Here is a 27,405-nt window from a genome sequence, read left to right as displayed (position 1 = left end):
AACATCTAAATGAAAAGTGGATTAAGTAAGATAAGATAATTTTATTAATATTTAACAAATGACCACAAAAGTAGGTCAATGGGTCTAAACGAGTACATCCAAAGTAAACGTGGGAGTGTAAAAGCAACTCCCAGAACAATACTGAAAGCATGAATGAAGTGTCTAACCACAACCTAAATGTCTAGCTAAGAGAGATAAAGTCCAAGTGCAAGAAAGATGCTAGAAAGTGATGAGTCTTGGTGATGAACATAGAAGACAATGTCAAGGCTTGTTGGAGCTAGAACTATTTGCCGAGGATGAGCTTGTGGACCATGATATTATGTTGATTTCATCTAATAAGTATGTGATTCATGCATTCTAGCATTCTTTTTGAGGGAGGAGATTCCTTCTTTGATCATGCCTCTTACGAGTAATGATCCATGTTATTTGTAACCATATGACATGACTTCCACAATATAAAATTTGAGCATCCATACCTCATCTTTCCTCTAGGCCATCCATACTTCCTGCAACTTCCTTTGAATGAAGGAATTTCATTCTCTTGATCCGCTTTACTGTCATGTTATCATACCATCATTCTATGAATTCCACAAGATTGGAATTCTTGAAGAAACACTTACTTTTCCTCTTGATCAATGAATCTTTACATTGAAGATCCCATTAGAGAATCTTTGAGGATCTTGCATATCCTTATCCTGCCAATACTATCTTTTGTATGATAATCCTTTTTCCAAATGATAATTATCACTTGAAATTTCAATGAGGTTTCCAAGAGCTATACCCTACATAGTTGACTTCCATAGATTTTTGTTCCAAACATCCATCATAAAGCATATGTCACGAGCTCTTTACTTCTAATGCTTCTACTATGATGTCATTTTCAACTACAATGCATTCTATCTTATTTTCAATGCTTCCTATCTACGATTTACACAGCAGAAGAGTACCTTTTAATGAGGAAGATTCTCTCAGTCATAGTAGAGATCTTTCACTTCCTCCTTTTTAGGCTTCTTTGTCTCAAGCTCTTCTACTTCTTCGGTAATGTGGGTTTCTTCCTTATTCCTTTTGTTATTGTCCCTTTTAAGCTTAGGACAATCTCTTCGATAGTGCCCATATTCTTGACATCCATAGCATTGTACTTTAGCCATGTTCTTCTTCTTCTTTTGAGGGCCAAACTTACCAAACTTCCCTTTTCTTTTCGTTACTAATTGATTCCTTTCATCTAATCTTTTGTCACTTACTTTCTTTAACCTGTCTTCTTCTGCCTTGCATAGAGACCATAATTTGATGAATGGGATAGCTTCCTCTTCCTTAGTAGATATGAGGTTACCTTGTTCATCAGTCAATGCATTTAGAATAACAAAGATCATTTCTTTATCAAATACCATCTCTCCTAGATCTTGCAATTGAGTTTTTATTTGAGATGCTTTTGAAAGGCATGAAGATATCCCTTCATCCTTTGATACCTTCAATTTATATAGATTAGATCTAAGTGATATGATCTTTTCTATCGTACTTTCAGAGAAAAGTTCTACCAGCTCATCATATATCTCTTTAGATGTCTTCAGCTCGGCTACATAGGGAATGAGAGGATCTTTGATAGATTCCTTAAGAATCTTTTGAGCCTTTAGATCCCTTTCCATGTATTTAGATAATGCTTGTTCTTTGGATGGCTTGGAGACCTTTCCATGGACAAGATCAATGACTTCATTTACTTCGAGGACTATGTCTATCCTTCTTTTCCATTCAAGGAAGTTTGATATCCTAACTAGCTTATGGTTCTCCTTGATGCTTCAGATGATCCTTTTGAGAAGGTTCTTACTTTTATGAGGGAAGACTGCCTTCTTTAGGATGATCTTCTTCCAAATGAAATTCTTGCTTCAATAAAGAGAAGATTGCCTTTCAATCTAGCCTTCCTTAGTTTTGAAGAGCTTCGACTTCTTTGGTGATATATGAGTGATGATCTCATAAGTGCTTCTAGGGTTTTGGTCTTTCTTCCTGCTTCCTTCTTGAAGATGATTTCAAGACTCTTTCCTAGAGTATTCCTTCGATCTAGGGATTTTGTTGTGATGAAGATCTTGATCTCTTGCTTGGTGTTCTTTGACTTGCTTTGAAGCTTGATACTTGCGTGTCTTCTTGCTTGAATACCCCTTCTTGACTTCAGCACCTTAGCTCTGATTCCATGTTGAGAAATCTAGGGCATCGATGATTAGGAGATTTCTCTTCTTGATAATTGCTTGTGATATGCTTTTACTTCTTGTATTATGATCTTCTCTTTGTTATATTATCAATGTGTTCTTTTCATCAAGACAATTACCAAATAAACAATAGAAGACAAGAGACACAGTATGTAGGCTTGTCAGTGAGGGCCAAAACCTCTCACTCTTTGAGAGGAAAACCCAATCAGAAAATTCTTCTTAGAGATGTTCAATCGATGAATGCCAAGACCATGACCAAGATCCTTGACACTAGAATCCTCCAAGACCCATGTCACTAACCTTGATTTTCTACCTCTTCCCTTTCTCGGCTTCCTTCTCTTGAAATGCTCTTCTCGATTTCCTTTAGAGAATTTCGGTCTCGTTCCTTTCACACTGCTCTTCTTGGCTTCCCTTAGAGAGTCTCAGTCTCCACCGCTCTTCTCAGCTTACCCAGAGAAACTCGGTCTTCTAGGTTAGCCCTAGATTAGAAACCCTAGTGTTTCTCCTCAACTTCCTTATTGTGAGATCTATGCCCAAACAAGGTCATAACAAGAAGTTCTACTTCGATCATTCCTTCATGCATTCGGTCCTTCTTTGTTCACATATGGGAGAGTATACGACCCAAGACAAGAACCCCAGAAGAATCCTTCCTTTGCTATCCCTTCTTCGCACTTATGCTTGTAGGCTATTCTTTGCACTTCTCTTCACCGAATTGCTTGCTTGTAAGTGAGGCCGAGTGTGGCTATTTATACACACTGTCTCATGTCCTTTAGGCCGACATGATCACAAGGAGGAAGGCCGACATCATCTAGCAAGTTCTTCATTTGTTGTAGGCTGACTTGAAGAGGACACGTGGCAAGGTGTTGGAGGAATACTTTTCGTAGACAAGTTTGACTCTTTACAATGTGTAACAAAACTTCATTACATGACAATGACTCTCTTATTTTATAACTAGATGACAAATATTTCCTAAAGACTCTCAATGGGAGTCTTGACTCAAAAATAAAATCTCTTGCTCATGAAACCCATGATGCAAGTATTACAATATTTTGTTTTTCTTCTTTACATCTCTTTACATAAAATCACAATTACATGTCATTATGAGGACCGAACCTAGTCACACTTTTCAACAGTATTTGACTTGCTATGTTTGATGCTTTGAATTCACTTGAGCAAAATGATATTGCAGGTCCTCTTCTAGGGCACAAAATTGACAGACCAAAACTAAAATTCAGTAAGGCACAAGTCAATAAATCTATCTGTGCGAATTAGGAAACTGATAAAGACCAAAACCGAAACTCATTAGGGCACAAGTCTTGGCATTAAATTAATTGATAAGTTTTCAGGAGATAGGCTGAAATCCCTAAAGATCTGTTCCATGAACAAATTAATGATGTATCTGTGAGAAGAGATCACTGTCTAAGTGTACGTACCTGCATAAAGGTGAGTCTTAGCAATTGTTTATTTTACTCTTCTAATGCTAAGATAGTTGGGCAGCTTCAGTGTATCAAGGTAAGTCATATTTTTGTATTGTCTGAAATAGCAACGAAGCTTTTAAGTCTGTGTAGTGTCAAGTTTCAGGAGCTAACGTTTAGGGTTGTTGCAGGTTTGTTCTAGGTCCTTTTTAGGACTGGTTGAGAGCCACATATAAGTCTTCTTAGGGCTCACTGTAAGGTGTATATTAGGGCATACTTGTTTTTGTTTCTTGGTCCCCCTGTCAATATATGACATGGAATCTCACCTGAAGACAGTGATTGTAATCTCATTGTATATAAGTTGAATAAAATCAAGAACCAAAGGTAGTAAACCAATCATTGACTTTGAATTTTACTTTGAGCATCTTGTTGACAAATCTCTCATTACAATTCTGAACCAAAACCAGTGACATAACTCTGGTGTGATATGATGCCTTGACTCCAACTTGACTTAATATGACAAGGGTAGTTGAATAAGGTTGACTGTATATGGCATAGATGAATAATGGCAGGACTCTTGTTGTGAACTATGTTAAGTAATTGGTTCAACTGTAATATATATGGCAGCAACAGTACTGACTTGACAAGTTGTAAACTGTTTGAGCTATGACATGTTAGCATTTGACATGTAACGTGATTGGTCAGCAAGTGACATAGACCTTGACTTGACTTGCCATAACTAGGCAGTGAGACATGGACAACAAGGTAGTAGTGAACAAGTTGTATTTTTTATCCTTTTGATGTGACTGTGATTTCTTATGCACAGAGGAGATAAGCTACAATAAGACCTTGACAACAGTTGCTTGATTTGACTGTGACTTTAACCTATAATGGACAACTGTTAAATTATGGTATGTTCTATGCTTAGAGCAGTTTACTTTTTCTTCTATAGTTCAGCAGAGAGAAATAGTACAAAATCAGAATTCTGTAATTTTATATCAGCAGCAGCAAACCCTAAATCAGCAAAGTCAAACTTAGTCAAACGAGATGAAATTGACTTCCAATATGCTTGGTCAATTTCCTGGTCAACTAGTCTTTGAACAGCCTAAAGAATCAGCCCTTAAACAGCCCCAAGCACACATTCAAACTGTAGTTGACTGAAGTCAACCTGCTGCCCCAAACTAGGGCAGTCAATGCTGGTCAAACCTGAGGTCAGATTGCCTCGATTTTTCGTGCCAAAAAATGCGGCCTGCCTAGGAGAGGCAGCCACACCACAACGGCACTCTTCTAAGGTCAGCACCTGGTCAACGCTGGTCAAAGAGACCTTCAGCAGCTTCTGCGTCCTCCTTGCCTCACTGCGTCCTCCTTCTTCCCACGAGTGAGCTTTTCCTTGTGTAACCCGGAGCTAAGGAGAGAGAGAAGAAATGAGTGAGATGAGATGATGATAAAATGAATCAACTTCACTTGTATTTATATGATTCACTGGGCATGTGTGCCACATATTTAACTGCTGGCCGACCTTGACAATTTGTCAAGTAAATACAAATAAATTCATATCTCCATAAATACTTGTCGGAATCGGATGATCTTTAGATCAATCCTACACCTCTCGACAAGAGGAATCTAGGAAAAATATCAGCTGCCATAAATGAGATGACCCACATGTAGTTTGGCCCTAGTTCCCAATTTTAACAACAACAAGTGAAATTGACTAACAATGACTTAGTGAGCATTCTATGATGTTTAACCTTCACTATTTGTGACATGATAGTAATACCTTGACATAACCTTAAGTTGACATCTTAACCTTGACATAATTTCTTGAATAAGACTTAACTTTGACATATGGTTTGGGACAGTGAGTTTACATCTAGTTGACAAGTCTTTGACTATACTTGACCAAGATACTATATAACAATGTTGCAGTACTGTTGATGACATTGAAATAGAGTTCACACCTTAACTTTGGTATGATTGATTGACTTGACCTATAGACTGAAGCACATAGACATATGACAATATTGATCTAAGGTTTGTCTCATAGTATGACCTAGGGATTTGTGTGTAGTGACACAATTGTAATCTTGCAGGGAAGCAAGCGTTGAAGACATTTTTCATCCAGTTGTACAACATATTGAAGTAAGAATGGATAGCAGGGCTTGACCAACTAAGCAGCAGTGTTTACACGCATGCTGGTAGCTCTCTGGGGACAAAACTTGAGAGCATTGATTGCAGGGCATCGAGATGACCTAAGACACCTTGGGTTATGCCATCAGTTGATAGAAGTGCCAAATGGTTGCAACATCGTGTGCAACCTGATGATACAGTGGTTGAGCATTGATGACTATTCATTTGTGAAGTGACATTTAGTGGTAGCCAACAATTATGCAGTGATTTGCAGTAACAGTAATGACAATTGTGCAGTGACAGTGATATGCAGTGTGTAGTGACAGTGATGTGCAATTGTACAATGATAACTTGTGTAGCATCATGCAATGACCAGTTAGTGGGCACAGTGATCAATGACTACCAAGATTTGATATCTATTCTACATTTTCCTTATAACTATTCTACATTGATTTAGAGTACAGGGGATCTAGTTTGAAAATTGTGAAACAGGGTCTTCTGGCTCGTCAAGGTGGCAGGGTGGTGCATGGAAGGTGATTGAATACACCTTCAGGTTGTGGCCTGAGAACACTTCATGGCGGCAGGGTGGTGCTAGGGTAAGTTTTGGCTTATTGTGGCATCCATTCAGTTGTGGTTGATAAACTAACAGGGCAACAAAGCATCCTTTTCGACAACAACTGGTAAACAGAGTGTTGGGGCACTCATCAGGTTGTGGCCTGATCTACAGGGCATTGGGGCATCCTTCTGGTTGCAACAGGATATTAGGGTCTAGTAGCGTCCTACAGGTTGTAGCCTATGAATTAGGGGGTTGACACCTCCCTCAGTTGTAGTTGAAATCTTGATGTAATCAATTTTCTTTTAACAGGGAGAAGACAATTACTAAAGAAGCGTTTGGTGGTTTTTGACTTGAAGGGGGTTTTCCACCTAAAAATCTTTGTGTCCTCTGTTTTATCTTTCTACATTGTTGTATGGTGTTGTCTATTGTTGATTATTGTTTATGATCATCTGAAGAAGAACAATAATAATAACTGAAGATTAACTAATGCTCTTAAAAAGATTAAAAAGTGCTAATTTCTAAGAAATATTGATTCACCCCCCTCTCAGTGTTTCCAACACGAAGATCTCTGTCACGTGTATCATATAGGATCACTGTCACATGTAGCATATAAGATCACTTTCATATGTATGATATGAGACCACCGTTATTGTGTCATCTAGTATTATACAAACTGACATCACTACTATCATTAAGAGCATGGTTACTATCATGATGTCAAAAACACTGTCATATCAAAGATTGCTTACTGTTATATATCTCCAAGTTAAGACTACAATCATGTCTCTAAGTCCCTATAATGTAGATCACTGTCTTACATCAAGTAGAGATGCAGAGGAGCCACTGCAATGCGAGCTACACGACCATTGTAATAGCGAGCCACAAAGAACTATATCCATGAGCCACCATAGAGGTATATAGGTCGAGCTACCATCGAACTGCAAAAAGTATACAGGTCGAGCCACAAAGAAGTATATCCATGAGCCACCATTGAACCACAAAAGTATATAGGTCGAGCCACTGGGAAGTATATCGACGAGCCACCACAGAGGTATATAGGCCAAGCCACAAACGAACCATAGTAGTATATAGGACGAGCCACAAAGAAGCGCGGGTCCAATATGATTACCATACGAACCATAGATCAATAATGCGAGCCTCCCAAAGATATGAATAGACCATTGTGCCATACGAATTTACCCACAAACTTGCCTTTACAATCTTGCATTAGGATATGATCTTGCTAAGATATAAGGTCTTGTTGAGGCATACAATCTTGTTAACATACGATCTTGCTTGACATACGAAGTTGCAGACATTTATGCGAAATTGCAGAGGAGGTATATGATGTTACTTGATGAAGCTAGAGATCAACAGACCATTATACTTGCAAGCCTTAGCCATAGATACGAGCTAGGATCCAAGCCATAGAGATGCCATAGATTAGAGAAATATGCGACAAAGATCACGAACTTATCCAACACGAGTTTGATTCTCAAACCCACTAATTTGTCCAATAGAAGATCATAGAAATTCTTACCAAATGGAGGAGCAATAGGTGCCAATACATAGTTGTAGGTTCATGCGAAAACGTGCCTCTTGGAGGCAAGCTGACTTGACTTATTTGAATATTCAAATTATAGTTTCCCTCCTTGAATTGTAGCCGACCTTATGAAGTCCTTATTAATTCACATTAATTAACAATATTTGATTATCCAAATTCAAATTTTCTCTTGGGCAAGATGGGATTTATTTTGGGATCTAGGGTTTTTATGGGGAAATTCGTCCCATAGCTGCCCAATTTTCAACAAACACTGTACTTGCAAATGGTCTGCCTAAAATTTTCAACCAAATTTTGTGCTATCAATGCTTTTGCTATGATGTCTTCACTCACTCGTCCCTATTTTGCATATACAACATCCAAGGGTGAAGGCGACAATAACCAATAGAAGTGTGGATTCCTCTGTTATAAGAATGTTGAATATAGATTAGATTTTCATCCTAGCTTTTCAGATGTTTCTGATTATAAACCATGCCTTGAAACTATACCAAAGTCTTGTTGACTACTTCTATCTGTGGATGGAATGCTCGAGATCCCTTAAAGTTGTTGTCCATCTTATCCCAAAGTGTTGTCCAAAAGGCATTGAGAAATCTGGTATCCTTGTTCGAGATGGTGTTCCTTGGTATCCCAAAATGTAGTTAGACTTGTTCAAAGAATATGTTTGCTGCTTCTTGTCCTTTAATGGTCTTTTTATAGGGCATAAGAATGCACATCTTGTTGAACTTGTCAACTACCACAAATAAATAGTCATGCCATTTTCAAGTTGTTGGTAACCCACCCACAAAATCCATGGAAATACTTTTCCAAGCTCGTGTGTGTACATGTAAGTGATGGTATGGACCTTTCTTTCTATTACTGGGCTTGTTGGTACAACAAAGTATCCATCCTCTAATATACTCCGCTACACAATTTTGTATTATGGTCTAGTACACATACCTTTATAAGTTAGCAACTGTCTTCCCAACACCAAAATGTTCTACATCATTGGAGGTGTGAGCCTCCTTGATACGCTACAATCTTTCACCTTTAGGAACACAAAGCTTATCTAGCTTGTTGAATAACCCCTTCTGGAGATGATAGTCAACCTTATTGTCACCTTCTTCCACATGAACCTGACCCTGTAGCTGTTGAAACAACTCCCATTTTTTCCACCCAAAATATATCGAGATAGATAGCAAAGTGCTACATAGAGATAATCATAACTATTCCTCACTGAGGCCGATTCCTGATTAATCTAGACTTTGTGAAGAAAAGGGACCAATTGAAATATGGATTTGGGATGACAATCTAGTGGAGACTAATTTGGAGGATAGAGCCATAGTTTTAGAGCACTTGGAGGTTGAACTTTGAGTGGTCATGATGGTGATCATATTTATGCAGTAGAGATGCTACCCCTAACCACCAATAAGCTTGTAGATGCTCTATAAAGGGATTAGACACACCCCTTAATATCTATATTTTTGATGAAATTTGTTGTGTAGGTAGAGGAACACGTCGTCTACAACATATGAAAATTTTGGACTCGAACTCCAAGTATTGACTATGTGCTGTTCAAAACATTGAATGCCTATTACTACAAAAATCAAGAAAATTTTGACGGCTTGCTCTAAACAATGGGTATTACTTAAATATCTATTGATGAAATATGGTGGGATGTTAGAGGAAGGTGTTCTCCTATGTCAAGTGACATGTCATTACCGCTCCCCCCCACTTGTGTCACATATTTCATGTGTCAGACACGACACTTGTGTGACATGTGTTTGACACGAGCCCTACTAGTGTCTCAAAATTTGGACATGTGTCTGGTGAAAAAGCATCTCACGACTTCTTAAAATCAAAATTTTGCCTCATTCTCACGCAATTCAGTCACAGGTTTGGAGCTCTCAAATGTTTTGGAGTGCAGTTCAGGGCGATTAAGCAATGTTAGAAGGGATTCCAAGTGTTGGAAAGTAGATTTGTCCAGGTGCTACTAATGCTATGTAATTAATGGTAATATTATACTCAAAGTAAAAGGATGAAAATCATCCTTTTACTAAATTTTTTAACATTACCATTTATTGTTTCTGGATGTTTGAGAGTGGTTCCATCCTTGTTCGATTTCATATGGAGAAAGCAAAATTTTAGATCCCACTCAAAATCCAACAAACTTAACAGTTTTCAGGGTTTCAAGATTTGGGGGATTGGAGGTTTCCATTCGATTTTTTCATATATGAGGGTATGAAACTAACATTTAATTAGGAGCACCAGGCTCTCTATATACATCGGTGTTGGTGGCAGTGATTGTCACGACCCTAGTAAAAGTGTACCCATCACTCAAATAAAATCTTGATTTGATGCGTTAAACTTTTTCTATCTTGTTTTGATGCTTAGAGGGTGATAGTAATGATGAGCATCCCAATATAGTCAATGATTTTGATGATATGTGGTACTAGTTATTTGTTGTAGCATGATTTTTTTTGGACTCCATAGGCCATTTAGGGCCTTTCTGTTGATGTATTTTTGGTTGAGTTAGGTTCTATGTTGCATGAAACTTCTAGGAACCTAACGTTTCAGGACGTACCCGTACCCAAAACTCCGAAACTTGACCATAGTGTAATCATCTATGAGAGTTAACATAGACTCGGTTTTCCTTCTAAATTGTCATCTATGGGTCTTATTCCCTTTTTTTCTTGCAACATATTGTGTTATTCACTTATGTTTAAATTTATTTTTATATTTATAAACATATATGATGTTTCAGACGACGTTTCCATTTTTAGGAGGTGATGTTTCTAAACTTACCCGTTTCGGAAACTCTAAAACATTTTGGCGCTTCGTGCAACTTAGGTTAGATTGTACTTAGTGCTATTTTGGTTAGATACATTAGTTGTATGATTGAGTTTGTATCTTCATCATGTAAATGTTTTATTTTCTAAATTAAATCTTTGTCTATATTTCATTTTTTATGTGTAATTCACTATTTTGTTGCATTTTTTAACATATAATATATAATGTGTCCTCTATGTCTTGTTTTGGGGGGTCACTATGTCGTGTGTCAGATACACGTATTTTTGTGCCCTTCGTGTCTCGTGTCATTGTGCCATGTGTCTTAGGTTCCATGGGATAGATGCTCTCTTGCTAAGTTAGTTTATTTGATTTTCGCTTCATTGTTCACTGTTGAGCTAAACCCTTCCTTCAAGTACTTGAGAAATAGAGATAGGTTTTTCTTTCCTTAATTATTCGGAAAATTGACAACCTAAATTACAAACTCTTGAAGTTTCTAAGTCTAACAGTTAGAAACCCTCCATGTACTTTCTGATTTATTCCTTCCTACTTGTTCTGATTAATTAACAAGTTCTTTACCATGTAAATACTGAAAATAAACACAAGTACATGCTCAACACATTACAGATCATCAACTGAAGGAAATAGAAACAAGCACACAAATGACATCGTTATTTTTGGACTAATGTCCCCGGAAAAACCCAATGCGGGAAAACTGGTGCAGCTATCTAAGGGGTTAATTTATTAAGCAGTTTCAGAATACAATTTGGGTGCCAAATCTGGCTCACCCAACAAAGAAAAATCTCGGCAATAGTACCTCTCCTTTTGATCCGGATTTAAGCAGGAACGCAATAGATTACATAGATAACCATAAATACAGAGATGCGACAACCATAAAAACAGAGATGCAACAGAAATAATAATATGCGATAACCATAAAAACAGAGATGCCGCGGAAATAATACTTCATTTCATTAATGGAGAATACTGAAATATGCTTACAAATAGAAATAACCCAGCTAGGGCGATGGTAGCTTATCTCTGAGAAGAGATGTGTCGGCTACATGCCTCTGAACTGTTTTGAACTGTGTTACAATGAGGCTCGAGGGCCTATTTATTGTTGAGAAACAATGGAAAACCCTTCACATTCCAAAACCTAACCCTAGAAGATGAAACGCCAAATTGTGGGCCCCGTTTTCGGGTAAGTTGGTACATCAACTTCCCGGGGTCGCGAATTGGTCATACTATCTCCGTTTGACGTGCATGATAGCCCGTTGGAAAGATCTCTCCGAGGACTACGACGGAAAAGACGATTTTTATCAAAAAAATCGCTGGCGGTGGATTTCCCAAAAAACGTCGTTTAGGGCCTCAAAACGGCTCCGGAAGTTTAGGACCCGAAAAACTGCTAAAAATAGTAAACTGTGCTATAATTAAGGAAACTGATAAAAACTGTAAGAAGCACTAGAGGGGATCCAAGTGGAATTAGCGGGTGGCCCCCAATATCCACCTGGATCACCTTTGGAGATAGATGCTCCGGCTAAAACCCCAGATAAACTCTCCGGCAGATCCTCAGCTCCAATTTGCCCCACAAAAAACCCCAGCGTCACCCTCTAGGGACTGTGTCAGCCTCTTTTGCCATTTGTGTCAGCTTTCCGACAGTTCCAGCTTTTGCCCTATGCGTCAGCTTTACCAACAGTTTCGGCAGTTCCTGGCAGTTCCAGCGATTCTCGACAGTTTCGGCTTCTGCCCTCTGCGTCAGCTTTCCCCGTAGTTCCGACAGTGCCAGCTTCTGCCCTCTGCGTCAGCTTTCTTGGTAGTTCCTGTAGTTCTCGGCAATTCCGGCTGTTCCCGACAGTTCTGGCTTCTGCCCTCTGCGTCAGCTTTCCCGATTGCTGCGCTGATCCTCCTGACAATATCTCTGCCTCTCTGCTTCTGTATTCACTGCCCCTCAGTGGCAACTCTAGATCACTCTCTCAACTTTCTCAGCAAACCTAGCCCCAGAAAGTCGAAATCTTGATCTCTTGGTGTGTTCTCCAAGTGACCCTCAAGCCTTCTCTTATACTTTTATCGTTGAGAGATCAACGACCGAGATTAAGTCCCTAATCAACAGCTAAGATTAGATCTGGCTTGATCCATGACTTTTGGACCATTCTAACACATTTTTCTATTAATTCACATTAATATTTTAATTTCCCTAAGTTTAGACTTAGGGACTCCATTAAAAATATTAATTATTTTAATATCTCCCAAACTATTTAGAATCTGCCCAAACCCTTTATGGGTATTGGAGATCTCATGTGCCTTAGTCTCTCCACCAAATTTCGTGGCTAGAGCACGTCTGATGCTACCCCAAATCAACACAAACCGTAGGGTAAGTTAATTTGCCCTAGTTTTATTTGGATTTAGAATCACTAAAAAAACACTAGAATAGTTTGTATACTGATTCCTAGACCCCATATCCCTACATTGAGAATACTCTAGTCTATCTCCCAAGTAACATGGCACATCCTTACCCCCTTGTATCATGTATTTCTCGTGTTGGACATGTTAGAGGCGTGACACGTGTCTGGCATGAGTTTGAATTGTGTCCTGTTTGCAAGACACGAGCTGTATTGGTGTCTTGAAATTTGGACACGTGGTTGGTGAAAAAACATCCCATGACTTCTTAAATTGATTTTTTGCTACATTCTCATGCAAGTTAGTCACAAGTTAGGAGCCCTCAAAGGTTTGGAGACCAAGTATGATTAAGCAATGTTAGAAGGGATTCCAAGTGTTGGGAAATGGATTTGTCCAGGCCCTACTAATGTTATGTAATTAATGGTAATATTAAATTCTTAAACTAAAATGATGAAAACCATCCTTTTACTTAAATTTGTAACATTACCATTAATTGTTTCAGGATGTTTGAGAGTGGTTCCAACCTCATTTGATTTCATATGGAGAAAGTACAATTTTAGATTCCACTCAAAATCTAACAGACTTAACAGTTTTTAGGATTTCAATATTTGGGGGATTGCAATGCTTCCATTTGATTTTGTCATGTATGAGGGTATTGAACGAGCATTTAGTCAAGAACACCATGTTGGAGAATGTAGTAGGGCAACTACTAATTCAATTCTCCTTAACCTTAGTAATTGCTTGTGAACTTTATTTATCTTCTTATGTTTCTTTATTATATCTTTTCATCAAACAATTATCAAGAGCGAAAAAACAGTAAAGACAATGGACACAAGAAGTAGGCTCCAAGCCAGGGCAAAACCCAAAAATAATCTCTTCTCTTCTTATAGAATTTGCTCCAAATGAGAAAGCCAGGACCCAAAACCATAGACCAAGAAGTCCTTCTCCAAGCACCAAGTCAGGCCTCCAAGAATCCCTTCCAATAAGGTCAAAGATTAACCAAGTCAACAAAGATCAATTGTTCTTAAACCAACTTCCAACTTCAAGTTTGCAACTTCGACTTGCAATCTTCGTCCCTTTAATAGCTGCAAAAACCCTAATTCCTTCGCACATGTGAGAGAATAAGGCCCAAAAACAAACTTTCTTTCTTCTTCTTGATTTCTCTTTACTTCCTTGACCTTCGCTCTAACTTCCTTGATGTTTCTTGCTGCAATTTGAACTTCTTTCTTGAGATCATCGAATTGGTTCTAAATGAGGTCGAAGCTACCTATATATATACTTATATAATACCAATTTGAGGTCGAATAACCTCGTCTAGGCCGACCTGTCATTGATAGGTCCAACTTGTGCTAGGAGGCACATAAGGACTTTCTAGACTCAAAATAATAACTTTTACTTGTTACATCTTCCCCAATAGAGCCTTGTACAATTGACAAGGACTCTCTTGACTCAAGAAAATTATTCTTTTGACATGACAAACCCTAGGAGCATGAAATGCATGCTTTACCTAGATGACCAACAAAATGGAGCATGAAACCCATGCTTAAAATAATATTTTTCTTTCATCTTTTTCTTGTAACATAAGATATACATAATGACTTGAGTACATTGACAATTATGAACACTGAAACTAGTTACATTTTCCAACACACCAAGCCCTCTATATACTTCGATGTTGGTGGCAATGATTGTTGAACTCCTCTATCATGACCCTAGTAACAATGTATCCATCACTCAAATAAAATCTTGATTTGACATGTGAAGCTTTTTCTATCTTAATTGATGACTAGAGGGTGATATTAATGATGAGGATCTCAATATAGGCAATGATTTTGATGATATGTGGTACTAAATGTTGTAGCATGATTTTTTTTGGACTCTACAGGCCATTTAGGGCCTCTTTGTTGATGCATTTTTGGTTCAGAGATGGATTTTTTCCAAAGGAAAAATCGGTAACTTTTTATTAAAGAATTAATGAAAAGTTACACTAGCAGATGCATTTAAGCATTCCGTAAACAGCCACATGGGCTCGAGTGCTACCGCACCCCACGCAACGTTAGAAGACTAACGTGCACAAAGAATAAGAAAAGAGAAAGAGAGAAGAGAGAAAGAAAGAAAAACTGAATTCCGGCAGTGAGTAAAACTCACGCTTCAAGTTTTTCTCCCCTTTTTCTTTTCGACCTTGCGCCACTCTCCTTGAGTGGGCTCGATCGAAGCAATGACTAACTGTGTTTCTGCATTCTGTGGGCCTGGTTCTTTGTCTGAGTCTGAAGAATCTGATTGGTGATGCCGTTTAATGCCTCCCATGCTTTGGTCCGCACTTGTCATCTCTGCCTGATTCTTCTCTGCCTGATTTGAGTGAAACTGTGAGTCCTTGGTGACTGATGTGGTACCCTTCTGAGTCTCTGTTTCTTGAGTAACCTCGGCATTTTCTGCAGTGGGCTCTTCCTCCTCTGCTTCTGATTCTTCGTCCTCTGAGTCTGGGGTGGAGAATTGCCATCCTTTCCTCTGCTTCCCTTTCTGCTTCTTTTTACTGTTTACTTTCTTGGCTTCTGGACATGAGCTTTGCAGGTGTCCTGTCTGCCTACAGAGCCTACATCTGAAAGCTGTATTTTCATAGTCTAGTGCCTGTAACCAATTTTGTTGTTTGTAGATCAGCCTTATGTTATCCGGCAGCCCTTTGCTTAGATCTACTTCCACACAAATGCGTGCGAAGGTGTAGATCCTTTCATCAATCCTTTCCAGATCTGTTTTGATATACTTCCCTATGCTGTTCCCAATACCTTCCAGGACTTGTTCACTCCAGAAGTGAAGGGGGAGGTTGTATAGGCGCACCCAAACCGGTACTATGGATACAGTCATCTTGTTTGGATCGAAATCTGGAAACCATGGGGTCATAAACAGCCCTGTTGTTCCCCAGAACCACGGCCCAGCGCTGATGACTGTATCTCTGACTTCCTTGGATGTGAATCTTACTATAAAGAACCCCTTAGAGCATAGATGTATGTCACATTCCATGGTCCAATTGGTGAAGATCCAGTGGAATAGATCCATTGGTTTAGGCCAAAAACTGTTAAAACGGCATATTAGGGCCTGAGTTTCATAGGACTTAACAAAATCATCAAGCCCTGTAGAGTCAAGGTTCAGAGCTGGGGTTTGCCCCAATTGTTCTACAATGTAAGGCTTGGGCTTATTTCCGCCGTGATCTGTCGAGGGCCCTGAGTCTCTGTTGCCTTGTAAAATGTTTTTGTAGGATAAGCCTCCCTTGGGTTGGTGCTGGGGTGCTGTTTTCCCCTTGACTCCCCCTGATGAGCTTGGCTGTCCCTGAGGCAGAGCCCCTCCTCTCAGCCTCAGGTTTAAAACAATGATTGTTCCTGGGCTGATCTCATAGCTTTTCATCGTTCTACAGTCCTGGAGGGACCACCTACCACTGACCAAATGTTGGATCTGGACTGGATATCCCATCTCTGTCCATATCTGCTGTTTCAGCTGCAAGATGGTGCCTCCTGCATGAACCCACACTAATCGGGTTTTCCCCACAGGGGATTTAATAAAAATCTGAAAACGAGTTGATCTTACCTGCTCTGGCTGTAAACAATCTTCCAGATCTGGCCTCGTTTTGGGTCGTCTTTCTTTGTGCATGTCTAGATCTACAACCCCTCTGCTCGATCTGTGCTTGGTGCCACCGATCGACTGCCTGGGGTCTCGAATGTTGGCTGGATCTGGTAGATCTGGGCCGGATCTGCAAAGTTTTGGCCACTGCTTTGAAAGAGAGGGCAGATCTGCAGCATGCAGACCCCCCCTGCCATTACTCTGTGCGTTCTGGGAATGGCGCTTCCTTGTCTCTAAGTGCAGTACGGCATGGTGGCGGCTTTGTTCAAAATCGTAGTTGAGCACCACGCTTCTTATCACCCCGAAAACCTCCTCGTTTAACCATGCACGGAGGTGGTCTACCATTGAGTACCTCGCTGCTTGATCCCGTTGTAATCCTTGCCGTAAGGAGCATTCGCGCAGATCAATACCCTCGGCATCTTCAACTAACAATTGGTTCGGTAAAGAACCCAAATCATGGATCTGACCGTATTTTTTGAGCAGATCTCTATTTGCGTAGGTCCTGGGCATTTCCTGTCGTTTCCAGTTCAAAAAAACATAATTCCTTGAGGCAGAGAACCCCACAGATACGTTGCCGTAGTGATCTGGAAGGGTTTGGGCTCCTTGTCTGCGCCATTCCACGGAGAGGACCCTTTCAGCAACGTGAACAATGACGCTCACCGTATCTCCAAACCCTGGATCGCCTTCAGCCTTTGCAGCAGTCTTTGGATCGGCTGCGGCCACCATCAGATCTCTGCGATAGCAAACCCTAGCACTCGCCATCATTGGTTCAGAGATGGATTGCACTCAATGCTATTTTGGTTATATGCATTAGTTGTATGATTGAATTTGTCTCATCATCATGTAAATGTTTTATTTTCTAAATTGAATCTGTCTATTTACATTTTTTGTGTAATTCACTAATTTGTTATATTTTTTAATATATAATATATATAATGTGTCCTCCGTGCTGTGTTCTGGGGGTTGCTGTGTCACGTGTTGGATACTTGTATTTTCATGTTCTCTATGTTTCGTGTCATCTTGTCACGTGACTTAGGTGTTCTCTATAATATATTAATATTTCAGAGGGAGCACGTTGATCAAAATTCTAGGCCCCTTTTATCCACATAAATTAGGAAATTTCTGCGTGTTGGCTCCAAACATATGTTGTACTTAATATTTTTTGATGAAATTTGGTGGGTAGGTAGAGGAAGGTGTACTCTATAACATATCCAAATTTTAGGCCTCGGCTCCAAGAGGTGATAGTTGTCTGATCAAAATACCCGATCCCTATAGCTGCTAAAAATCAGGAAGAAAAAGCATAGAGTAGAACCAAAACAAATTGGAAATACTTTTGGGTGTGCAGTATTGTCAAAACTCGAGGCATGCTCCTGTATCAGATTGTGGTTATAAATTTCCTAACTTTTGTGGGCACCATCTCTTTGCTGCATGGAGTTAGAAGTTGCAGGTTGAAAGGGTAGATTTTGAATTTTTAATGATTCCCTTAATGGTTAGAATTGGCAGCTAAAAGCAAAAATATGATGTAAATTTTTAATGACCAAGCTACCTATGGTCCTAGTTCATGCAGAGTTCAGGCTACTGATGTCAGCTCAACTCAGCAATGATAGAAAAGATGCCAGTAAAAATATCATATATTTTAACAATCGCCTAAACTCTTATAGCAGGAAAAATCAAAGTCGGTTCAAGTTAAAGTAACTCTTAAGTTCACTGACTGACACGGTGGAGCTCTAAGGCTTTTTATATTACTTCACAGACACTTTAATCTTTTGAATCATAACAATCATGGGTACTTGTTTGTCCACTCAAACATCTAGAGGGACTATAAATAGTTGAATATTGGATTGGTAGGCCGTGTCTTTAATATTTTTCTCTAAATGCTTATCTTCTTAGCCTTTTAGTGATGGGCTATTTCATCTCTGGGATACAATTACTGATTTCTTGAAATGCTTTATTACATGTTGAATCCTGATGTGCAGTCACTACAATTGGAAAATGAACACAAAAGAGAGTGCAGTAGCTGTGGTGGAAAGCTTCCCTCAAAACTAGTTCTGAAACAGAAGAACGGTTCTTCTCAAAACCAATCACTCTGTAGACACTGCTTTAAGGTATGTTGAAGTTTCCCATATTTACCTTGTATCTTTGGACCCCTATTTATTTCCACTTCAAACTTAAAAGGCTATTCATAAATATGTTCTTATTCTTCATATTTAATGTGCAACTTTTGCAGCTGTACAAATTTAAGCAGTACTGTGGGATTTGCAAGAGAGTCTGGCACCCTACGGATAAAGGCAGCTGGGTGATGCAGCCTACTCTTTGCAGATTTCGAGTCAATTTTTTGTTTTTTTTTATTTTCTTTATAAATGTTTAGCTGTTTCAATTTTTCTTTTGCCATAAAACGCTTAACAAAACCATTGAAACTGGTTCACTAAATTCCTTGTTTACAGGTTCAATGTGACAGATGCCAGATTTGGATTCATGCTGAATGTGCCAAAATTAACTACAAGCATCTTAAGGTTCTGTCTGCTCTGTTTCCAGCAGTTCCATTCCCTTTTAATTGCTTCCAAGAGGTTACATTGAGATCTATAGTAGGCTGACTTAAATGGTAAATTATGTTTTTGTGTGCATGCTAACAGGATCTCAAGGATGTTGAGTATTTCTGCCCTGATTGCAAGAAAGGTCTGGGTATTGAGGCACTGCACAAGCAGCACATGGAAATTACGTGAGTGGTCTACTGCATCTAATGATTTACACAAGTTTTTATAAAGCATATCTAATGAAACCTTGATATGATGATTGCTTGTTTAAGAATTCAAAGAGAGCAGTGCTGCTTTGATTTGAAGACTGCTTGTTTAAGAATTGAAAGAGATAGGTGGTAGCTATTAATTCAGTTTGAATGCTTAATTGTAGTTATTTATTCCCTTTTTTCATGAGTTTTCTTGTTTTAATCTTTCTTATGCTATACATATTGGAAGCAGAGCAAGTAAAACATCCAGGTCAGCCGCTGTGCCAGATTATCTTTCTGTTGTCTGCTCAGGGAAGGAAGGAAAATATTTACCAAAGCATCACTTGTAAGTTTCAAGTCTTTGTTCTAATTTCGGTATTGAATAGACTCTATTCACAGTGCAATTAATAGAGTTTTTTTCTTGTTAATATCCGAAGTAGCCAAAAATTGGCAATTGGACAGAGGGACAATGTTATTGAACCAGCTGTGAAGGCACGGGGGAAGTTAGGGTCCAATGCTCCTCCATATGTTAATCTAAAAAGGAAAAGGGAACTTAAGTGAAAATAGACAAAATGATGTTTGAAAATTCAATATAAAGATCAAAGTCTCTATAAGTCATGTCCCTTATGTACTATAAATATGACAGCCTTCTTAACTGTATATCATCGTATCTTGTATCTTTCACATTTATTATGTAACAATTTTTGTCCTTTTGTACCATATGGTCTTATACCTTTTGTTATGCCCCAGCTACCGCAAGTTAGCTCACAGGTGGTATCAGATAAGATAATATTATTAATGTCCTGTTTATAACCACAAAAGTAGTTCAATGGGACTGCTGATTACACATGCCTCGATAAAAAGTGGGAGTGCAGAGATGGCTCTTAATCAAAGCAAGAAGCAGAAAGGATGAAAATTAAAGTGAGGTACAAGGTAAGACGTAAATATAGCTCAGATAGCTGCAAACAGATTTGGGAGAAATGGACCTAGAATCTGGAATACAAAGAGTGAGAGAATCAGGCTCCACAAATAATTTCTCTCCTAATTTCCAAGACCGAATGGAGGAAGCTTCATGTAGAATGCTGTCTGGAAGAGGAGCTGGAAGATAAACTGGATTGAGCACGGTGCTACTATCTGGACAAAAGCCATCTGCCACTAAGGACTTGGTGTCCTCTTATCACTGTGAATGTGGGATTTGGAACAGCCATGTCACTTGGTTTGATGAGAAGTAGGGATAGTCCCCTGAAATGGTATTGATCCAGATCCGGGGGCCATACTGCTATTGATCTGCCTCTTGGTACCCTTGGTAGATTGGAGCACCAAGAAGAAGGAAGTGATAACTTGGTTGGAGGTGATAACTTGGCTTAAGCAATCTCGATGAGAGAAGACAAGTCAAGACCAGAGAACTCAGGAATTGGCTCAAGCCAGGGAAAAACCTTTGATCAAATCTTCTTATTATTGATATCAAATATTCAGCAGAGAGAGAGAAATACAAATGACAAAGATGCAGCCCAGGCAAAGCTACAATAGCTGACAAATTCTGCCCTAACCAGAGATCAGTAGTAGACAAAGCAGCTACAAAGAATGTTTGAAAAGGACCTCGGTCCTAGTCCAGATAATGCGGCCTTCTTCTATGAGTATAATGAACCCCAATATAGTGATATACTGAGCAGTCAAACACAATGATGAAACAACTGTGGATCTGGAACCTGATTAGGGCTTGATCGTAGACAACATCAGTCCATTCAGTGCCTTCAATTGCTGCGGCTAGCATCCTTCTTCTTGTAGCCAGCCCTGGCTACCTGTAGCTTGACTTCTGCTATGAGAATAGGGCCTAACGTTCCTTCCAGCTAGCCCATAACAAGTCTGCGGTGCTCCTCCAATAATCTCAGGGCTTGCGGCTTATCTAAACAGGGAGAACACAACCCAAATCATCTACAGATTTATCCGATATGCCTCGGCCTGCCTCTGCTGTACTTTGGACCCACAAACAGACTTACAAACATCTCTTGTTACCTCGGCCCTGACCTTCATGTGCTGTGGCTGTCCTACTGGGAGGGATTCGGCCCTAGAATATAACCCACAAACAAAACTTCGACCTCCTCCAAAACCACGGCTGCCTCAGACATATTCTCCAGCATGTTGATGTATCTAATGAGAATGGAGGACATCTATATATATAACAATTTATCTGTATGGAGGTGAAGCTGACCTTAACATTTTGGAGGCAAATTTGAATTTCAAATTTCCAATTTTTCCCGCCTTAATAAGGTCATGGCTTGTAGAATTTCTTTTAAGTAAATAAATATTTTTCCTTATCCAAATTTAGTGATATTTAGGTTGATTCTGGTCCTCTCGGAGAGAGGAAATCATTGCCACAACTATCTTCTTCAAAAGAGCTGTCCAAAGGGGAATTTGGCCCTAATTGCCAATTTTAACACTCCCTCTCAACTTGGGAGAAATCCACCTGCCAATCCATCCATCATCATGCCATCTTGATATCATCTCTGCATCTCGACTCTGCTTTGCTGAACACTGATGTAATAATGAAGAATTGATCGAGAGTGAGTCACAAGACCTTACCGCTCTCCACTGACAAAATTCAGTCTAGAGGTAAAACCTCAATCAGACTTGATCTCAGATCAAGTTGAAAACACCATGCATCCAAGTCATAGGGAGTACGGTAGTACACAATGCGTCCATCGGTAGTGCTATGGTCCATAACCACTTTTTTCAACTCATTGGCCAGATGAGAGGTACTTCCCATGTGTCCCGAACTACATGGGTAGGATGATGCAGAAACATCAACAGGGAAAGAATATCTCACATCCTGCTCACAACCACACGTAGGGAAAGGAGAAACCACATCCTACAAACACATGTCATAACCACACGTAGGGAAAGGATGAACCACATCCTACAAACACATATCACAATCAAACGTAAGGAAAGGATGAACCAAATCCTACAGTCATATGTCACAACCATCGTAGGGAAAGGAGAAACCACATGCTATGCACATGCAAACCACCAAGAGGATGAACCATGTCCTACATGCATGCCAATGATCAATGGTAGGAAGGATCCTACACGTGGGGAAAGGATGAGCCACATCCCACCGACATGTCAACCATTGATTGTAGGGAATGAGCATCCTACATGTGGGGAAAGGATGAACCACGTCCCACCGACATGTCCACATGTGACAACCAACATATGTCTATTAGCATCTATCACTGGGGTGTCCACAGGAGAAGGCGAACCACTCATCCTGCTCACATGCCATAGGAGAAGGTGAACCACTCATCCTATGCATATATCATCAGCTATAGGGGAAGGTGAACCACTCACCCTATGCTCTCATATATCATCATGGAGTATCACAGGGGAAGGTGAACCACTCACCCTGTATACAATGCACCTATAGGGGAAGGTGAACCACTCACCCTATGGTCGCTCATAGCTCAAGAAGTACCCCAAGCTCCCAGAGCTCAATGATCAACAAAGACCCTCATAGTAGGGTCTATCCACGACTCCCAGCCTCCCCTTGAAGAATTTACCAAGAGGCTCTGTATGGATGACAATAATAAGCTCATCCAACCAATAATGATGGAGCTTGGTAGCTCTCCAATGTATCATATCAAAATAAAGCAGTACCCAGAGCTATCGTGGAACATGGATTCTCTGAAAAATTAATCCCACTCAAAAATATCGCAATATACAATGATGGTTACCAGCGCGTGCTCAAATGGCTCACTGAAGAGCTTCAACAACCAACTGGCTTCATAATAAGCCATGCATTCAGCTTCAATAGTGCTCCTAGAGCAACAAAATCAGGGATATAACACTAGATGTACTCCTTTTACTCATCACACTGCCAACCGAGCCAGTATCAGAATATCCATGAAATCTTGTATTCTGGCAGTGAATTTCTGACCATAAATAGTAGCATCACACTGATATCTCAATGAGCAGCACATCCATAGTTTGACTTAGAGGCATGTGATAGGTGTTTATCAAGAAAACCAGGGATCAACAACTTCTCCATCTCATCAGACTTTTAAGTGCAGGAAATACTTTATCAAGGATTTCCATCTTGGCTTTGAAAATCTTATATTGATATCAACAGACATCATTTTCAATCATTACTCCCTCTAAATATTGGGAAAGTGACCTTACCCAAATCATTAAGGAGTTAACTTCGTTCATATCATCATCAAGAAGCTTACATCAAGGAGTCTGTAACATCAAAGAGTTCATCATCAATGAATCCACATCATCATCATCCACGAGTTCATATCAACATTAAGAGATTATGTTAGCATCAGGAGATCCACATCATTTATATAATCAAGAAATCCAAGGAATAGAGTATATAGATCAACTATATCATTTACTTCATCATTGTCCAGATTATCATCATCAAAGCGTAAGTATCAAGTACCATCAAATAGTCTAATCACATTATTCGTGACATCAAAAGAGTACTTATCATCAAGGAGTACATATCATTTATCATTCTCTGGGTTCATATCATCACCATCGTTATTAAGGACTTCACATCATTATTAGTGATGGTAAAAGACAATAAAAGAGATGTATGATACTTATCTTTTGAAATCTGGACAGCTTGCTCTTAGTCCTAGCCTTTCTATGACTAGCCTTTTCTTTCAACACAGGAGTATCATGTCTGCCATGCCAACTGAATAGTAAGTCTGTCATATAATAGAAAGTTTGCCATTATGAAATATGAGATCATATGAACATTCTGCCTGCCATACGATTAATATAATATGTCATATGAGGATTCCGTTTGCTGTTAATATAATGAGCCATATTCATATGAGAATCCTGTCTGCCATATAATATAATGTGCGATATCCATATGAGGATCTTGTTTGCCATGTGATATATCATATCCATATGAGGATCCTGTCTGCCATGTGATATGTCATATCCATATGAGGATCTTGTCTGCCATTAATATAATGTGTCGTATCCATATGATGATGAGGATCTGTCTGCGATGCAATATGTCATTGTTAATGGCATACATACTATAAGGGTGTACACAAATTCTCATCAATAATTATATGGATCAACCATACAATAGCAACTTCACATACATACTCCAGCATACTTCACAACATATACTGTCGTACCTTAGGAGATGGCCTGCATCACATACATGTTATGCTGTACATGCTATATACTGTTGATTTCTGGTAGCATTGGATGTGCTCTAAGTCTCAAGTTTTGCAGGGAGGCTTGGGCACATGTATTCCAAAGAACCCAGAAAGCATTTTGGTAAATTCCACCCAGAAACAATTTTATTAAAATAATTAATTATTTTAAATGGGACCCTAAGTCTAAATTTAGGAAAATAAAATAATTAATGGGTATTAATCCTAACTGTGGGTGTAACTTCTAGAAGAAGACGAGGATCAAACAAAAATGATTTTAGCCATTGATTAGCTTCTAATCTGGGCCGTTGAATGTCAACGAGGAGGTTTTTTAAGGAGGCTTTTGGGTCACTTGGAAAGACACACAGAGTGAGTTTAGAAGTTCGATTTATTGAAATAGAGCAACTGCTCTGAGAATATTGATAATGAGCTTGTGCAGTGAGGGGCATGGATAGTTGGGTTGGAGTATCTTCTCCAGAGCCCAGGGTACGTAGTAGGGAGGCAGAGAGACACCAGATGGAGGCAACACAAGACCCAAGAGGGGTTGACGATGAGCCAAAAGGGCTCACGCAGAGGCAACACAATTCTCCAATCAGAAGTCTGAATTTGCTGAGGGAGCTGACATTTCTGAGCCTAGAGGGCTGGAAACTACTCCAGAAGGCAAATCGATTCCCAGTTGAGCTGACGCAAAGCCTTAGAGGTTGATGTAGGGCCCATGCAGGGGCAGCGCAAAAATAGTTGGGGACACGTTGGTTTAGCTCCCTGATCAACCAGAACTTGCCAGGTAGAGTGAGGTAATTTCACAAATTTCTTCTGCCAGTTTATTTCTCTGTCACTAGATTGCCGGGAGGGCATCTAGAGTTGTATTCAGAAAACTATTGCATAATAATAAATAACCTCAGATCTGTTGCACCAGTTTTCTCACATTGGGTTTTTCCGGGGACATTTGTCCAAAAATAACCGTGTCATGTGTGCTGTATCTTTCATTGTTTCAACATATTATTCAATTGGTGTAGGCTGCAGTGTATTAGCTTCGATATTTGCTGTAGGAAGCAGTAAATAATTTGTTTCAGTAAATAACAATTAGGAGAAGTTTCATCAGTGGCTGCAGTAGGGATTCCGATTTACGGAATTTTCACATGCTATCAGAGTGAGTGCAGGTGAAGCAAGAAGAACAGTGCCAAAGAACCCAACGCTGAGCAAAAAAGGAGGTCGAAAAAGCTGCAGGAGGTAGCAGTTCAAATCTTCAGAGGGGTTTGTGCAGTCATAGATGAAGGGTTGATTTTTGAGGCAGTCTCTCTTTGAGTGAGTCGATAGAGAGAAGGACTTCCAAATTGAAATCTTGCCGTGGCAGAGGGAGCAACGCTGAAGCCTTAGTGTGAGGAAGAGTTGGTGGGACGCAGTTTTTCTGCAAGCAGTTTTGTTGGGCAGAAAGATGTCAGAAGAGAAGAGAAGCACTGTGAATGAACTTTTCCTCAGTGGACTTCCTGCCAAGAAGTCCATTCTCTTATTGGCTGAGTAGCAGCAGTAAGAAGCAGAGAGGAGCAGTTCGACAGTTTTTCGTGGAAGAGATGGCAACCAGTGGATTGAGGGATCAAGATAGGCTGGATGGAGCATCCAACTATGTCATCTGGAAGGCAAGGATGTCATTCCTTCTAGATGAGCATGCTCTCAAGACATATGTTGACAGTGTGGTGGCTATGCCAGCAGATGCAGATCCGCTGAAGAAGTACAAGGCAGAAATGGCGAAGGCAAAGAGAATGATCCTCGATGGAGTGAAGGATCATGTAGTCCGTCACATCGCTAGCAAAGGAACTGCTAAGGATATGTGGGATGTGTTGTCTATGTTGTATCCGGGATCTTTCGAGAAGCGAAAGATGTACTTAGAGCGAAAGCTGAGATCTACTCAGATGCAAAAGGGGGAGCACCTAGATCCTTTCCTCATGAAGCTTCAGGAGACCCGAGATGAGTTATCAGCTGTGGGGTCTACACCTCAAGATTCTGAGTTGGTTAGACTGTCCCTCAATTCTGTCTCAGATGAGTGGCAAGTCTTTGTCCAGAGCATCTTGGGCAAGGTGACTTTGCCGAATTGGGATGAGATGTGGGCAGATCTCAAGCAAGAGGAGCTGAGGAGAGACTTGGTCAAGTGTAAGCTTGACGAAAGCAGCGACAGTGGGTCGAAGCCCAAGGAGGAAAATGGGAATGCAACCTTGCATTGAAGGGGTAGCAGGAGCAGTGGAGATGTAAGAAGGACGTCTCGAAGATAAAGTGCTTCAAGTGTGGTGAGATGGGTCACTATGCAACAGTGTCCTGTAGAAAGAAGGACAAAGATGAGAAGCATGATCTGAATGCTGCACCCACGAAGATCGAGGAGGAGTTCACCATGACAGTCGAGATACCTCCAGGAGGGAGGTGGGCTGATTTGGAGCTGTAGTTCGGAAGAGCTATAGATGGGTAGAATCCTTGAGGAGCCCACCACTTGGATCAATACCTTGCTACAGGAGCCTAGTTTTGTGGTAGCAGGATGGACTAGTGTCGGGTGGTGCCGAGGAGTGTCGGAGAGACAATTGCATTGGCTAGGTGCGCTAAAGATTGAACAACACAGAGCATAGTTGGCAGTAGTGCAGATGACATAGACCAGAGGTCAGCAACAATGTAAAAGTTTCAGAGGGTTAGCACAGAGACTAGCAGCAGTCAGTCTCCAGCATTCATATGGTATCATACTGAACACAACTAGTTTAGTAATTTGGGATCTTTTTCCGTTGCTGATGCAGTAGCAGCAACAGTTTGCAGTGCAGGGGCAGTTGGTAGTGGCAGTGTCAGCAACAGCACAGATGCAGAAACTCAGAGGGAGTTGCAGTACAAATGCAG

The 27,405-nt window shown here is 39.9% G+C and overlaps 1 protein-coding gene across 4 annotated transcripts in view; it reads left to right on the top strand.

Moving 5' to 3' along the window:
- Positions 1 to 27,405, top strand: part of LOC149184051 (histone-lysine N-methyltransferase ATX5-like) — a 274,187-nt gene that overhangs the window by 35,859 nt on the left and 210,923 nt on the right. For all 4 annotated transcript variants that reach the window (XM_089417380.1, XM_089417381.1, XM_089417382.1 and 1 more), the window contains 5 exons: positions 18,606 to 18,734; positions 18,857 to 18,925; positions 19,074 to 19,142; positions 19,263 to 19,348; positions 19,605 to 19,697. In XM_089417380.1, coding sequence (XP_089273506.1) covers positions 18,606 to 18,734; positions 18,857 to 18,925; positions 19,074 to 19,142; positions 19,263 to 19,348; positions 19,605 to 19,697 — 446 coding nt within the window. The remainder of the gene's footprint in view (positions 1 to 18,605; positions 18,735 to 18,856; positions 18,926 to 19,073; positions 19,143 to 19,262; positions 19,349 to 19,604; positions 19,698 to 27,405) is intronic.

The sequence above is a fragment of the Pinus tabuliformis genome, chromosome 3_2, assembly GCF_031772625.1.
Source record: "Pinus tabuliformis cultivar Carrire ecotype Pingquan chromosome 3_2, CPIR1, whole genome shotgun sequence".
Lineage (NCBI taxonomy): Eukaryota > Viridiplantae > Streptophyta > Pinopsida > Pinales > Pinaceae > Pinus > Pinus tabuliformis.
The sequence above is the reverse complement of the archived record's forward strand: the minus strand, read 5'-3'. Positions and strand labels throughout refer to the sequence as shown.